This window comes from Bacillus rossius, chromosome 8 (genome assembly GCF_032445375.1).
Source record: "Bacillus rossius redtenbacheri isolate Brsri chromosome 8, Brsri_v3, whole genome shotgun sequence".
Lineage (NCBI taxonomy): Eukaryota > Metazoa > Arthropoda > Insecta > Phasmatodea > Bacillidae > Bacillus > Bacillus rossius.
The window spans coordinates 3,032,682-3,048,625 of record NC_086336.1 but is presented as its reverse complement, the minus strand read 5'-3'; the positions used below and the strand labels follow the sequence as shown (position 1 = coordinate 3,048,625).

At 38.5% G+C, this 15,944-nt stretch overlaps 1 protein-coding gene across 10 annotated transcripts in view; it reads right to left on the bottom strand.

Annotated features, from left to right (window-relative positions):
* The window catches only part of LOC134535487 (E3 ubiquitin-protein ligase UBR5), a 172,261-nt gene that overhangs the window by 130,769 nt on the left and 25,548 nt on the right, over window positions 1–15,944 (bottom strand). For all 10 annotated transcript variants that reach the window (XM_063374610.1, XM_063374614.1, XM_063374615.1 and 7 more), the window contains exons 7-14: window positions 14,673–14,941; window positions 7,700–7,851; window positions 5,931–6,218; window positions 5,169–5,279; window positions 4,489–4,740; window positions 4,028–4,182; window positions 2,821–3,103; window positions 929–1,051 (exon numbers count right to left, since the gene is read on the bottom strand). In XM_063374610.1, coding sequence (XP_063230680.1) covers window positions 929–1,051; window positions 2,821–3,103; window positions 4,028–4,182; window positions 4,489–4,740; window positions 5,169–5,279; window positions 5,931–6,218; window positions 7,700–7,851; window positions 14,673–14,941 — 1,633 coding nt within the window. The remainder of the gene's footprint in view (window positions 1–928; window positions 1,052–2,820; window positions 3,104–4,027; window positions 4,183–4,488; window positions 4,741–5,168; window positions 5,280–5,930; window positions 6,219–7,699; window positions 7,852–14,672; window positions 14,942–15,944) is intronic.

The following is a 15,944-nucleotide window of genomic DNA, read 5'->3' as shown; positions in this document are numbered from 1 at the left end:
CGCCGCGTGCTGCTCTTAACCATCGGGCGCGGCGCGGCAAGGCAAAACGTCTCGCCGCGCCGTGCCGTGCCGCGCCGTATCCGGTGTGCGGCCGGCCTAAGCAACTTTAAAATTTCCAGAATTCATAGAATTTTCCCTGACATTTCTCAGAATTCCCTGACCATTTTAATTTCCCTGACATTTCCCGGTTTTCTAGTCCTGTAGCAACCATGATTAGTTCCGGCTCTCATTTCAGTCACGGTTTCCGTTTTTCTATTTGAATTTGAACAAAATTATTCCTTTTCTATTTAAAGTTGAACAAAATTATTTTACTGCATGATTAATTAATTAAAATGGTTTACCATACTTTTGTACACTCTAAATTTAAATAAACGTACTTCAATGAATAGGTTCTGTTTTTATGAATAACTTACCTAACAAAAGTTGCACCCTACTATATTTTAGTATAAAATGTGCTCCGATTATGCGATAAAACACTGTATTTATTAAAAACCAAAAGAGGCTAGTTATTTATGCAAATATATTTGACCACACAGTACATCGTTATTTCTTATTTAACCTAAATGAAATAATTTGCATAAGGACAGCAGTATTTGTTTTTAAACAAAAAATCAGCATAAAATGTTAGACCCATATGCGGGCGAATACGATATCTTCACCCCCCCCACCATTTTCACTGGTAGAGCAAAGTCAAAAGAACAGCACACACAGAAAATGACAAAGCAAAATGCAGCTCCAACTATGATGTAATTGACATTTTTTTTTTAATATTCTCCTTAGGATGCAGTACTTAAAAATAGCTAACATGCACTTTCACTGTTTTTTTATCATTTCATTAATGTGTTGAACTTAAATGTTAAATTATTCTATATTTTAATATTTATTTTAAATGCACAGAGTAAGTACAGAAAGCAGATTCAACTCCTACCTTGGTCCTCCTTATTGGAGGAAGGAGTGCACATGGCAACACAAGCGTGCAGGATGTTTCTGTTGCCGTCGCAACGCTCGTTCAACACGAACTGCAGCACAGATGTTGCACCGGCATACGGCTCTGCAACATGACGAACATCGCACTTGCAACTGCAAACAGCCCGTCCATTACATCCTTCAATCAGTTCAGAGTACTACTACTAATGCCACTATCCCTTGTAATACCTAGTTGCAAGAAGGTTACAACCCCGCTGGCATGTATGTATTCTACAACAAAAATTCAGTTCAGCATAAAAAAATCTCAACCATGAAGCTGTAGATATTAACTTCTACAAACGTAGATGTTTCTTACTGTTTCCAAAGGATTATTCATATTCATATATTGTAGTTTCCTATGTATAAGACGGGTATTACATGAAAATTCAGATAGCTTGAAGCCACCAATCATAACACTGGACAGGTTGTCTCTAGGTGTGTGCAAACACAAATTTTTGGATGTGTAGCTAATTCATATTTGCTATAGCTAGGCGGATCATGATGCTCTGTGATTGGCCTGCGACACACACACCCCGTGGAAAAGGAGGTGGGCTCATCAGTCACCATTGTTCAGTGTTCACTCGGTAGTCAACATAATCCGTCACGTTTCAGGCGATGACTCACAAATTTATTATTTCATGAGAATTAAGAACCCGGAAATACTCTGGATCATGGAGGTTTTTTTTTAAGGCTGGTAAAAAATCTCAAAAAATGTTGTAGGACTTCATCCAGCCCTGTAAATTTTAAGAAGATTAATACAGTAAAGCCGGATTTAACAGAGTAATTTGAAACCACTATTAACACCCACATTATCAGCTAACTCTATTTACAAAGGTCGTTAAAAGTATATTTAAGGTATTAGTATACAGATAAGGATAAATACGTGTCCCTAAAAATCATACAGCCTGAGTGTTAAAAAGTTGACAGTTATAAGATCAAAGGGTAGAAACACGGTGCTGGCTCAATGATTAGTTTTGTTCAGAACGTCGTGAAGAGAAATAAATTTATACAGCTCTAGTGGAAAATATCTGGCTGCATACTCACAACAAAGACTCCTAAAGCCTAACAAGCTATGAAAGAACCATTTCCCGGAAGATAATAAAAATTGAACGACTGTCGACTGGATACAGGCCCACACTCACACTTCTAGTCTATTGACAGTTTAGGCAATTATGTCATCCTACGTAGCCCAAAAAAAAGTCGCACTAGGAGTAAACATTGCTGAATTGTAGTGATGTAACAATTTTTTTTTTAAATATAAACAATCTAAAATTTTAAAAACTTTTAAATTTTAAATGCCAAAAATTTTATAATTCTATACTGATTTTACAGTAAGTGATGTGGTGTGATAGATAAAACATTTTTATGGGATTGCAAATATTTAATTCTTATTATTTGAATGCAACATTTGCATCCGGGAATAATTTGTTAATCAAATTTGATTTAAAAAAAAAAAAAAAAAAACCCACACACACACACCGGCCTAAAAATAATACATCATCGAGACAAGATGGCTACGAGTACCAAGTGAACCAACCGCAAGAAACTTTCCGGAACTTATGCGCATGTATAATTAACAAAAAAAATATACAAAATAAATCTTAACAATCGCAGGAACGACACATTTTTTTTTGTGTTGGAAATGATGATTACGAAGACTTGGGTGCCTTAGAAGCCCGCGATATCGCACCGAGTGGATATATGCGGCAGAACAACGGAGCCGAGAGGAGGGAGAGGGAAAGGGAGAGGGAGAGCGAGAGGGAAAGGGAGTGGGAGAGGGAAAGGGAGTGGGAGAGGGAAAGGGAGTGGGAGACGGAAAGAGAGAGGGAGAGAGAGGGAGAGAGAGACACTCACTGTTGTCGCCGTCCAGGCCGGCCAGCACCTGCCTCACGCCCTCCAGGTCGCAGCGCAGCAGGCGCGGCATGAGCAGCTGGCTTTCCAGGGCCAGCACCACCAGCGCCACCTGGTTCTTCAGGTTGGCACTGCTGGCCACGCTGAGCGCGTGCGTGCCGGCGCCCATGCAGCGCACCGGGGGCAGGTCCAGCCACAGGGGGTCCCTGATGCTCTCCACGCAGTCCTTGGCCAGCGGGTAGATGGTGCCGTTGCCGTCCCGCAGGATCAGCACGCTCTCGCTCGTCTGCCCGGCCACAACACGCACGCCACTGGCTCGTCACAACAACCCGGCTCTCTCTTCCCGACACCAACACCTTCGTGTGGCATTTTGCATTACATTGTATAACCAGCTGATGCACTTCACTTATTGTATATTTCCTATGAATGAACCAAACCAAACGGTAAATAAAAGATGTAGATTTTATCACACAAAACTTTAATTTTTTGGTAAAAAAAAAATTGTTAATTTTTCTAAAAATTTTCTTTATGAATAACATTTAAACAGTAGAATATAATTTTAACTTCCGTGTTTAATTGCATAATCATCGCACACGAATAATATTCGCTAGATGTTTTTGGTCCCGCTATTAGATTGTGAACGCTATGTGTAGGTATTTTTCCCATATAGAACTATGTATTTTAAAGTTGAAATCTGCATCGCTGCTGTTTACCACTTATAAAAACGTAGCCAGCACCAGTTGGCATCATTTGTTTGGTTATGTTGCTTCCCATATAGAGCACGCACACGTAGTCTAATATCAATATTTGTTATCTAACCGAATGCATGCAACGCGCGCTCTCTGTCAAGTGCAGAGTTAACTACATTTGATGACCCGCAATCTTTCGTAGTGTACACTACGACAATAGTTACGCATTCGTTCAGGCTCGCATTCAGATTACAGATTTTGTTTTTCTATATAAAGTTGAAGAAAGGTTTTTGTTGCATGACTTATCAATTTAAATTTTTGGTGTGCTTTCATATACTCTACTTTTTAATTAAACGGGTTTTGTTTATATGAATAACTATACCTAATAAAAAAAATGTTTTTCCCCGCATAAACTTTGCACCCCTACTTTTTCAAACATGATTAGTGTTAATTGTGCGACGATTATGCGCTAAAACACGGTACGTGGCCAGATGCAGAACAGAAGTGCAGGTCCGCCTCACCTCCCCGGCGTTGATGAGGCTGATGTTGCGCGGCTCCAGGCCCATGAAGGAGGCCGTGTCCGACGGGAAGGGACTGTCCTGCTCGGGCCGGCCGCTGCTCAGGTTGTACAGCACGTAGCTCAGCTTCATGCCCGTCTTCACGATGGCGTGGATGCCTGCACAGCACCAACAGCTCCGCTCAGCACCAGCAGGGGAGAAGACTTTGTTTGTGCGCAATATATTACGTATGTGTTTACAAATCATATGCTGGGATTTCAATTTCTCTTAAAATACAAAAAAAAAGTTTCACAAACTTATTTTTTGTATTATTAAATTTAGAAATGGTTACATATGTATTTCTTTAATTTCATTTCCATTTCTTACTTATATCTGAATTAAATTACTATTCTTTAAGCAGGAAGTGAACATAATGCGACATCTATTAGACTTCAAAACCATTCTATTCAATGTGTGGCAGTTACCCTGGCCGTCGACGGCGACGGTGAGGATCTGGCCGCCCTCGGGGATGCTGACCCGGCGGGGGATGCGCTGGAAGCAGTCGGGCGCCCGCGAGGTGGCGCCTGCCTTGATCACCTGCAGCTCGTCCTTCCTCATGAGGCGGCAGTCCTGCAGGAGGTTCACGGTGTCGTCCAGGGACTGCTCCTTCTCCTTGCCGTCCTTGGTGCCCGGGAAGCGCACCGCCACGTGGGCCCCGTCCACCTTCAGCACGCGCCCTGCCGACAAGCCCCCGCTCCGCTACTCGTTACCTTCCTTACAGCGCGGGCCTGTGTGCCGTCGACTGCCAAAGAGCGCATTAGAGTGGAATGTAAATAAGGAGGAAGTCTTTGTCAGTAAACAGAAACGTACAATGCACACTGCTTTAGTATTTGACATTTTCACGATAAATTATTCTCAATTTTATCCTCTTTAAAAACCTATAGATGATTTATTATTTGTCATTTGATAGAATTGTTAAAAAACACGTACACAAATAAACTGTAAAGTTACCATAAAGCAAAATATAACCAAAAGGTTAACATAAGATTAGGAAAACATAAATAGCATATATTTTATTTTAAGATCTAGAAGTTTTATAAGCACTTATAATTTTTTAGGCATTTCATTTTACTACACTGTTTTAATATACTTCTACGCCACTTACCAACGGGAATACTCTTAACGTCTTCAACAAACACTACATCTTTCAGCTGCCACTCCTCTTCGTCTTTCTTCTCCGTTTCTTCGCCCTTCGGCACCAGTCGTTTCTGCCTCTCTGCAAACAGATAATGTAAATGTTACGAACAGTTAATGGATGAATGTATCATGATTCTGCAATCAACAATCAGACTAGATGCTCACTCAATTCAACTGATACAACTGCAGTGAATGGTAAAATCTTTTCTACTAACTCTTTTTAACATGGTTGCTACAACCTTGGAATTCCAAAATTCCCTGACTTTTCCAGGTTTTCCAGACCTCAATTGTCAAAATTCCCTGACCTTTTAGACATGACAAGTCATGCAGCACCACTTGACTTTCTTCTGCAGGAAAAGAAGGTTATTACATGCCGTTAAAATGTCACATTTTCATATTTAAAAATATGCCTATCATAAAAAACAATTACATAATAAAACCTCCTGTTTGGGAAGAAAACACTCGCAAAGGACTTAAATAGGACCTATAATATGTTTTTTACCCAGTATAACTCACCCTATTGAAATTAAGTATTGGTAATTATGAAAGAAAGGTGTGATCCTTATGTAAGTTTGACAATATGGGTGGAAATAAAAAATATATATATATTTATTGCACTGTGTAGTTGAATGTGTGCATAAATAACTAACATATGTTGGTTTATAATAAAGAAAACTCCATGAGTTAGTAAAACTATCTGAGCACTAGTGTGGCACGGCCGAGCACTCACTGTGGCTGGTGGTGATGCTGCCCGTGTCGCTGCAGGTGCTGGAGGCCGGGGAGGGAGGGGGCGGCATGTCCAGGCGGTCGGCCGTCTCCTTGTGGCTGTTCTTGCCCGCGCTGCTGCCCCCCGGGGCGGGCAGCGTGCTGGCGGCCGCCGCGCCCACGCTGTCGCGCCGCAGCTCGGAACTGGCGCTGCTGGGCGGCAGCAGCAGCTTGAAGCGACACACGTCCGTGAGGTTCCACGCCGCGTTCAGCAGCTGGCCCACTCGCGGCACGCCGCCCGAGACGGTGAAACCTGCCCGCACAACACGCTGCCCTAGTACTCTCAAACAATCAGGGGGCAATTCTCCTCATGCACGCACGTACACACACACCCGCGTCACTTCCACTGCCCTGATACTCTCAATCAGGGGGCAATTCTCCTCATGCACGCACGTACACACACACCCGCGTCACTTCCACTGCCCTGATACTCTCAATCAATCAGGGGGCAATTCTCCTCATGCACGCACGTACACACACACCCGCGTCACTTCCACTGCCCTGATACTGTCAAACAATCAGGGGGCAATTCTCCTCATGCACGCACGTACACACACACCCGCGTCACTTCCACTGCCCTGATACTCTCAATCAGGGGGCAATTCTCCTCATGCACGCACGTACACACACACCCGCGTCACTTCCACTGCCCTGATACTCTCAATCAATCAGGGGGCAATTCTCCTCATGCACGCACGTACACACACACCCGCGTCACTTCCACTGCCCTGATACTGTCAAACAATCAGGGGGCAATTCTCCTCATGCACGCACGTACACACACACCCGCGTCACTTCCACTGCCCTGATACTCTCAATCAGGGGGCAATTCTCCTCATGCACGCACGTACACACACACCCGCGTCACTTCCACTGCCCTGATACTCTCAATCAATCAGGGGGCAATTCTCCTCATGCACGCACGTACACACACACCCGCGTCACTTCCACTGCCCTGATACTGTCAAACAATCAGGGGGCAATTCTCCTCATCCACGCACACAGACACACAACAATGCACACACATTGAGTTTAGTTTTGTGCAGAAAAAAGGACACTGACCTTTTTTTTCTAATTTAAGTCCAACCTGGGTACCTAGTTGCTTTCCCTGAACAGCTTTTAAATTCTGTAATTCCATATGTGCATCAGCTTAAAACATGCATACACATAAATTGTATGAATGTGGCACCAATGTCAAAAACTGTTTAAACAATACATTAAAATGATGAATAAACAGTGATTACCGAGGATAAAAAAAAATTCTAAAGGACTAATCACAAGACACTATAATATTGTCATAGAAATTACTTACATTTATGTGAATACCAAGTAAAATAAAAACTATTTTAAGTCAAATCAAAAATATATAGCCTCTTATCGCATATTCGTAGCATGCATATTAATATAACTCATATTTTTGGAAAAAGGAGATACTCTTTTTTCAAAATAATGTGAGATGTTTTTGACTAGCCCTCCAGCAACATTCAGACATTTCAATTTTAAAAATAAGTTGACGAGGACTAGCCAGCAGGGTGGCGCAGTGACGGGCTGTGGGGAACACAGTCGGTCATGATACTATCCATCCCTTCACTCCTAGAGGGGATGTGGTAGTAGGATGTTGTAACATAGTAAACATTTGCCAAAAGTTCCAGAAACCTAGCACTTTCTTCAACAAAACAACATAAATAATACCCCACCCCCGGATGATTGAACACTTGGATGCAGGTGACTCACCAATGGCACCCGGCTGGTACATGGGGCTGTTCTTCATGCACACTTGGCTGCCACACACGATCTCCGCACTCGCCGTGGAGGGCCGGTGCTTTCGAGACTTGGCGCGGTACTTCTCCCACAGACGCTTGCGCTGGCTGAACGGCAGCACGCCCCTGGAACACATCGGCCCGCTCACACGGCTGCTCTCCACCCCTTACAAACAGTCCTGGGAAACTTAGTTTTTTTTTTAAAAATGGCTTTATTTTTATTAAAAACTTCATAACAAAATAACAAGGTTACTTTATTCATGTGTGCCATAGTTTGATGAATAATAAACTTGAATTAAAAAAAAAATCATAATGAACTGCTTCAAAGAAATTCTATTAAGTAAATGAATTTCTTACTGCATTTAATACTTAAAATGCAGAAAAATTAACTCTCAATGCTAAATTCAGTCATCAAAAATAAGAACAGCAAACACTTCAACTAGCTTTTTTCTGGCTTCGCTGTACAGTAAGAAACACTTAAGAAAATTAATGGAAAAACCTAACTAAATGTGCTTCTGAAGCAGTCAAATTTATTAAAAAGAAAAAATTAAGTGTTATTTTCGTGGGTTAAAAAGTTGCATGTTTGTAAAAAGTACAGTATTAAAGTCTACATAGAATTAAATACAGTAGAACCTCGATGATACATTCCCGTTTCATACATTTTCCCGTGTCATACGCCGATAAATTTCGGTCCCGCCGAAAGTAGTATATTTACAATGGTTTACTTTCCCGGAACATACACTTATAAAACCATTAATTTCCCGTTTCATACGTTTTTACTAGGGATGGGGCGACCGAATCCAATATCCGCCGAATCCGCCGAATCCTAGGGATTCGAAGGTTCGGCGGGTCTGATATAGGATTCGTCAAAGGATTCGGTTTTTACTATTTACGGGAAAAAAATACAGTAAACTCGCTTACGAGGTCCCGCATGGTAGGTTTTTCCGTATAAAGCGTTTAAATTGCCCGAGGTCTCGTCATTTACGCCATTAAATGTGTGATATAATGTCCGTTAAAATTTTTTCTGAAACTTCTTGTCTCAAATAATGGCACACGTAAATATGAAGAAAAGACAAATGAACAACAACATACGAAGAAATATGGATGATGTACCATAACTACAGTACAAATCCAATAGTTATTTTAAGATAATTACCATAAAAATAACTAAAGATTCTTTGTAGAATACCATAATTACTACAGAAGCATGATAGCTACCATATTTGCACTATAGTTACCGTAACAACTGAGATGTATATTTACCGTGATAGTAATGTATTATTTATTTATGACATATTAAATTAAAGAACATTGTTAAAAAAAAAAAAAGATGTTAAACTTTGATATGTACGGTTGGCACATGTTGCTAAGAAATAATGCGATCTGAAAGAATGCAGTACTACTACGAAAAGTGAAAATGGTACTCGTGGATTTTTAGGTTATGATGGCAGTGTCTTTCGTTTTTCAGTAATATCGGCCAAAAATTAACGAGCGTACTGTATCGGAAGTCGGCAGAAATGCTGATTCAACTAAATATTGGCAAAATCGGCTTCTTCAATACAGCTCTACATTTAATGACATGAGTAAACATATTTCAGACTTCAGGATATTGAAAAAGACTTTAATTTCCATGTAGGTTTATTGTGTGTATGTTTTTTTTTGCAAGTGTAAATTGAATGAAGTAAAATGTTTTTATTTTTATTACTTTCAATTGATTAAACTTTAATGACCAGTTACAGATATTTATGACACTAATTTTGAGGTTAAGCAATTTTACTAACGCATTCCAGCCAAGCAGGCTGCCAGCGAGAGATGCTTCTCTTTTGCTGGAAACACTATCTCCAATCGTAGAGCTAATTTAACTCCTGAACGTGCAGAACAAATTATTGTTCTGAATGATAGATTAAAGAACAGAATTTAATACTCTGTGACAATCTTTCTCAGAATTATTGTGCTGAAAAGTGGAAATGTTGAAACAATGTGAATGTACTTTTCAAACAACATGATTTTTTGTGCAAGTTTGTTGAAGCTCAGTAAGGACTCCAGAAAAATTGACAAGGGTGAAATTTTTCCAAAGATATGTTACATTTACACAAACATATACTTGGTTATGTTGGATGATATCAGTTACTAATGAACCAATGGAAACAGGTAAGATTCAATGGAAAAAAAAAATGTTATTTTTTTCTAGCAGTGCAAAATGTAAACACACACTGTCAATACTTTCAGAAAATTAATAAGCTCACTTCATTTTAATACTTTATTCAAACATTATACTAAGTTTAAGATAAAAATAATTTCCCAAAAGTGTAACTGTTCCACAAAAGCTCGAGCTCGGCTCGAAGTAAAATTCTTAGGCTCACAGACCTCTAGCTTATTTATAGAAAAAATCCTAACCGCTAATCTGTACAAAAACTGAAATTTCTCAAGAAAAAATTGTTGTCTTTATATACACTTATACCAGAAATGTACCAAACTACATGTGATAAAGCCAAGGGACTTTTAGTGCAAGCAGAATACATCTCACTTACATTAGATATGTGGACATCATCTATTAAAAGATTCGGGTTTGGGTTCGAGATTCGGCAATTCTAGTCGAGGATTCGAGTTAGGATTCGGATTCGAGGAAATCAGGATTCGCCCCATCCCTAGTTTTTACGAAGCGGAAAAGTCCTAAAATCCACAATAATTTTTTATATTCCTCCTTATAAACTCGGTTTTAATGCTTTTATTTTGAAAAACGATCATTGTTTACATTTGCAAACGTAAGAAAATAACTATCACACCATAGATATGGATAGTATCAGGAAGACTGTGCACTTCGCTAGTAGCATCTATGGCCAGCACCAAGCGAGACTAGTGGCGCAAACAAGAAATGATCATGAAAATGGTGCACGTGCTTTACCAAGGCACGGATCTCATATTTTGTGCAGTCGTTTATCTTTGAACTGAATATATCCGTTTGTTATTGTTTTTTTACGATTGGATTGTTTTGAATTTTACGTTTCTCAAGTTAAAATTTTATTGAAAATTGTTCTGTTGCATAAAGTTGTTTGTAAAATGTAATAAACAAGCAAAAATTTCTGATTTTTTTTTACAATAGCCTAATTTTTTTAATTTCTAATTTAGGCTTGGTGACTTTTCCCCCCCTCCAAGAAAGGACTTCATAACATTTTTTAAGGCCACTGTTTCTCATGTCAGCTTTACTTGATTATGGACTGTATTTTACATTTCTGGTGGTTTTATTATATGTATAATATAATGATGAATTCATATCTTTCATTAATATAATGCAATTATTTACACATACAGTAAAACCTCGTATTTACGTTCTCGTTATTTACGTTTTCCCGCAAATAACGTCATTTTATGTAGGTCCGTTTTATTGTACATTAACTTTCGTGTTGCATTTTCCCTGAAATTACACCGCTACGTAACCAAAAAACCCGGAATGTACGTTTCAAAACACGGTAAAAATGTAAATACTCGTCACGTTAGTCATAGATGTGAAAAGTTTGAAGTAGTTCGCCTATTGTCTGTAACCTTTCGTTTTGATGTATCGACAAGTTCTATGGTGCCTCTCCTCTACTAACGTTTTAATCTTTGCTGCCATAGAGAACTTTCGTAGCAGAACCACAAACGGTTTTATTTATGGTGTCATAGAGCACTCTCGTAGCAGAGCATAGTCCGAAGCGCTGAGCTATCGATACTACCGGAAAGCGCTCATACACAGTACGTATATTTAGTAGTGCTGCATTATGTACAGTACATATCTATGATGGCTTTCATTGTTTACATTAGTCAACGTCCGTTTTGGTTAGTACGTGTTTTTTTTATCGTTCACAATATTATTTATGGCAAGATTTTGATTGAAGATGGATAGGTATAAAGTTCCACGAAATACTTTATCTATTGAAGATAAAATTAAAATTATTGAGAAGTTTGACAAGCATGTGGGTACCCGAGTGGTTTTGGCCAAGGAACTGAATATTCCTGTTAGTACTTTAAACACAATAATTAAAAATAGGATTTCAGATTTCTTTAAAAGTGTTGAATTTATACTAGTATGTACACCTATAAAACTGTACTAGAGAAAATTTAATGTAGGCTTTATGTTGCATTGTTTTTTATATTTTATATTTAAGAAAATTATATTTTTGCAGTGCCCTAAATGTGTTGTAAACAACTATTGTTTGTCTTGTAGCACCAGTAAATGCTGATACATTTTTTTAAGCTAAAATTTAGCATTAACTGCCAATAAAAGTGCTTTCCCACAATTTACACTTTCCCGCAATTTACACTTTTTCCTTGGGGTTCCTTGAAAAGTGCAAATAAGGGGTTTTACTGTATATATTTATGTTTAATCTGGCACTGTGCTGATATGCTGGATTGGAAAAAAATTTCATTATTGCCATTCCCTTTTCATACACTTTCCCGCATCATACACCATTTTTGTGCCCTCCGTTGAAAAGTGTATGACAGGGGTTCTACTGTACAGGGAAACAATAAAACATTAGTAAAACCTCACTGGTACAAACCTGAAAATATCTAGGATTATACTTAGTAACTGTGATATATTTAGTTAACTTTTCGGAAAATATCTTTAATTGATGCAGAAACGAAAAGGCATTTATTACAAATAAAAGACTAAAGCATGTAATGCTACTTCGTTCTACCCTCTTATTATTCAAGTCTCTGGTTGGGATGTGGTTCACAGGGGTTAGGCCACTGTGAATACAGTAAAACTAGCTCAAGACATTCCACATAATACCTTTTCCTGTATTTAAAGTTTAGATAACTATTCCCTTGATCACTTCCAAATATCCAAATGTTAATTTTCACCATTAAAAACCTTTGCATTTATAGATCCCATCCACACATAACGTTAAATCATTTACGGAATAAAATAATGTAATAATTAGTGTTGGGCCGATTCCTAAAATATACCGATTCCGATTCCATTTTCGATTCTTAAATTAAAGGGTCGATTCTTCGAATCCGATTCAGATTCCTTAATTTTTAGCTGACAATGTTCAACAGAGTAATATACTCAGAAAAAAAAGGTTGTTTATGATTTTAAAAATATAATTGCATTGTGTTTCATTTTCTGTGCAGAAATTAACATTATATACAGCTTATATAATGTTAAAAAGTATGTTCATTACCATCAAGTTATGCTACCTTGAATTTCTAGCACAATTTGGCCTTATAACCTTGCATATAGTTAGACGAAACATGTGTTCAAACACTGCCAATAATCAAAGATGTCTTATGAGTTTATGACGTATTTTGTAAATAATGTTATAACTTAACCAACTTTAGATACCTTACATTATCAACTCAATTAATTAATTGTAAAAAAAGAAATTTGTATGTTTAGGTTAAGAATTTTATTTTCAAGCACAACTAAATAATGATCCAAATAAAATGACAATATAACCTCGTTGATACATATTTCAAGGGACCTGGGCGAAAAAAAATAAAAAGGGGGAAATGTAAAAATAAAACTTTATTATCTCATTATGATGGAAATGACAAGAAACAAATATGCACCACACTAAAATAAAATGTCAGAGATGCTTAAGTTTTAATATATTACCTAGAACTTAATTATCTCACTTGGTGAAAAGAATAAATCCATCCAGTCTTGCAGTTCTTCACAACCGTAAAGAGAAAATAAATTTTCGGTTCTTGACTAAGAACATTCTGTGCATGTTTTAGCATCTCAAAATTTCCACATTTTATGGTGAGATTTTCTTACACAAAATATTTAAACTCTTGAAATAATCGCGTGTTAACATTTAATTCATTTCAGAAATTTATCGGAAACAATTCTGTTAAACACAACTACTTTCAAAAGATTGTTTATGTTTGGTAATAAAAATTTACGAACGTTTCAGCAGCAATGTTTGGAAATTCAGATTAGCCAACCGCCTTTCCAAAATATATCTAATGTAAAAATACAAAAGAGCATCGCTGAACACGCACAAGAACGCCGATTTACAGCAATTTGGTTATGTTGCTTTTAAACTTATTTTAATATGGTCGCCACTGTGAATTTGGGTAAAATCTCGTTCAAAAATTATTTCCTTTAATTCTTTAAAGTTTAAAGTGCAGAGATGTGAAACATCTTAATTTTCACGTTCACGTCACCAAAGATTTGGTTCATGGCCGTATGGTTTACCATGGCCGGTAGCACAAACAAAAAATTAGGTTGTTTACAATGGCAAATGTAGCTGCCATGATCAAATAGTTCACGTTTACGTTATTTTACTTGCCGTTTACATTTACATAATTTTCTTTACACATTTATGGTTTTGTCTAGTTATTTTTGAAGGTTTACTATTAAATGCAGTGCTGCTGCAACGTAATTTCCGAAAAATGCTTTCGTTTAAAGCGGGAAAGTAGATACTGCATTTGTACTATAGGGAAAATGGCGGTGCAAGGAAATAAATACGTTAATTACCGTAATTCGTAAATCAGTTCCGTAAAAAAGATTGTATTATGTAGTTTAAAAATTATATTTGCATTCATTTTAGTATTTTCTTACGTTGCGTAGGAGATGTATTTTGCAAACTTAAAAACAATGCAGGAATCGGTCATGGTCGATTCCAAAACCATTGTATTCTGAATCCCACGATTATACTGGAATCGGTGGGACCGACCGATTCCGGAATCGGAATCGACCCATCACTAGTAATAATGTTTATCTTTACACTCTTAACCTACATTCATCGTTAAACCTTTGGACAATAGTTTCGAAATAATAACAAACATGACGGTCAAAACCCCTGCTGCACGTTGTTTTCATATTAAAGTAATGAACCCATTTTTTTTTAAGTTCACACAATGCCAGAGCCAGCAGAACATTATCGTCGGAATCAACACTCGAATCCCACGGCATGCATCTCTCGGACATCGCTGACACAGATGGTTGTAAAACTGACCACCAGTAGAGGGCGCCGCTGGCGAGGCGCGCGACGGTGTACAGCAGGCAGGTGTGCAGCGACACCACGTGGTCCAGGGTGAACTCGGTGAAGCTCTGGGCCGGGTGCTCCAGCTTGGCCGAGGCGTGGCTCAGCTGCTCGTCCAGCCAGGTGGCGACCTTGCCGCTCTCCGTGGCCACCGAGCAGCGGATCACCGTGGCCGAGATCTGGACCACCTGCTCCGACGTCAGCGCCAGCGCCACCGCCTTGGGGTGGTGCACCGCCGGGTTCTGCCGACAACACCCGCACTGCCTCTCCAGTCCCTTCCATCAGCCTGAACGCTACCTTATGGAGAGGTTTGGCCAAACTGTAGCAAAATTATAACTCATCAGTAGAGACCTGCAATATTCGCGGATTCATTCGGTGATAGGCCAGAATTCAAACACATATACCTCTTAGATAATTTTGCTATTGGCTCACTGTTCATCTGGACGAATCTCAACCAGTTATAAACCCTCAACCAAAGAAGTATCGAATCACAGACAAACCAGCTGAGACGACTTACAAGTCGGCAGCCAATGAACTTGCGTTATTTTCCCGAGTGTACAGTAGACATCTGCGAATTGTGATTTTTCTGTTCGAATCAAATTCGAATCGAATTTCAAAAAAATTCACGAGTTTCGAATTTTTTTCGAATCGAATTTGGGAATATTTATTAAAATAACATAGATCATTAAAAATTTTTAACATACCACCTTGTCACATAATTCACAGTTTAAATCAAGTAACTAAAATTAAAGTGAGACTATATTGAAGTGCACAACCAGATTCTCTAAAATTAAAAAAAAAAAAATTAAAAATTATATGTCTATAGCACTAACATAAATCACTTCGCAAATTATTTCAAATTGTCATGGAGAAATGTGAGTTCACCGACATGGTGCGGCAACAACAATTCTCTGTGGCTGGTAAATATGTTGCCTGCTGTAGAGAAAACTCTCACACTTGCCACCTTATTTAGCATGTTTGACTTTCAAGGATAAAAATATTAATAAAAATTTCACAGCATAAGGAAGTGGTACAAAAATAAAAAATAAAAATTATCGTTTTTATCGTGTAAGCATTGCACATTTTATTCTAAAATCAAGTTTATAATTTAGGGGTGAGACCGTGGGTTCACTCTTAGCTGAGTTTTGAAATATACAAACACCGTCGTATCACTGCGCCGCGTCAGCAAGTGATAGGCTGAATTAATCTTGCGCGCCAAGCACTAGTTGCAACACACTAACTTCA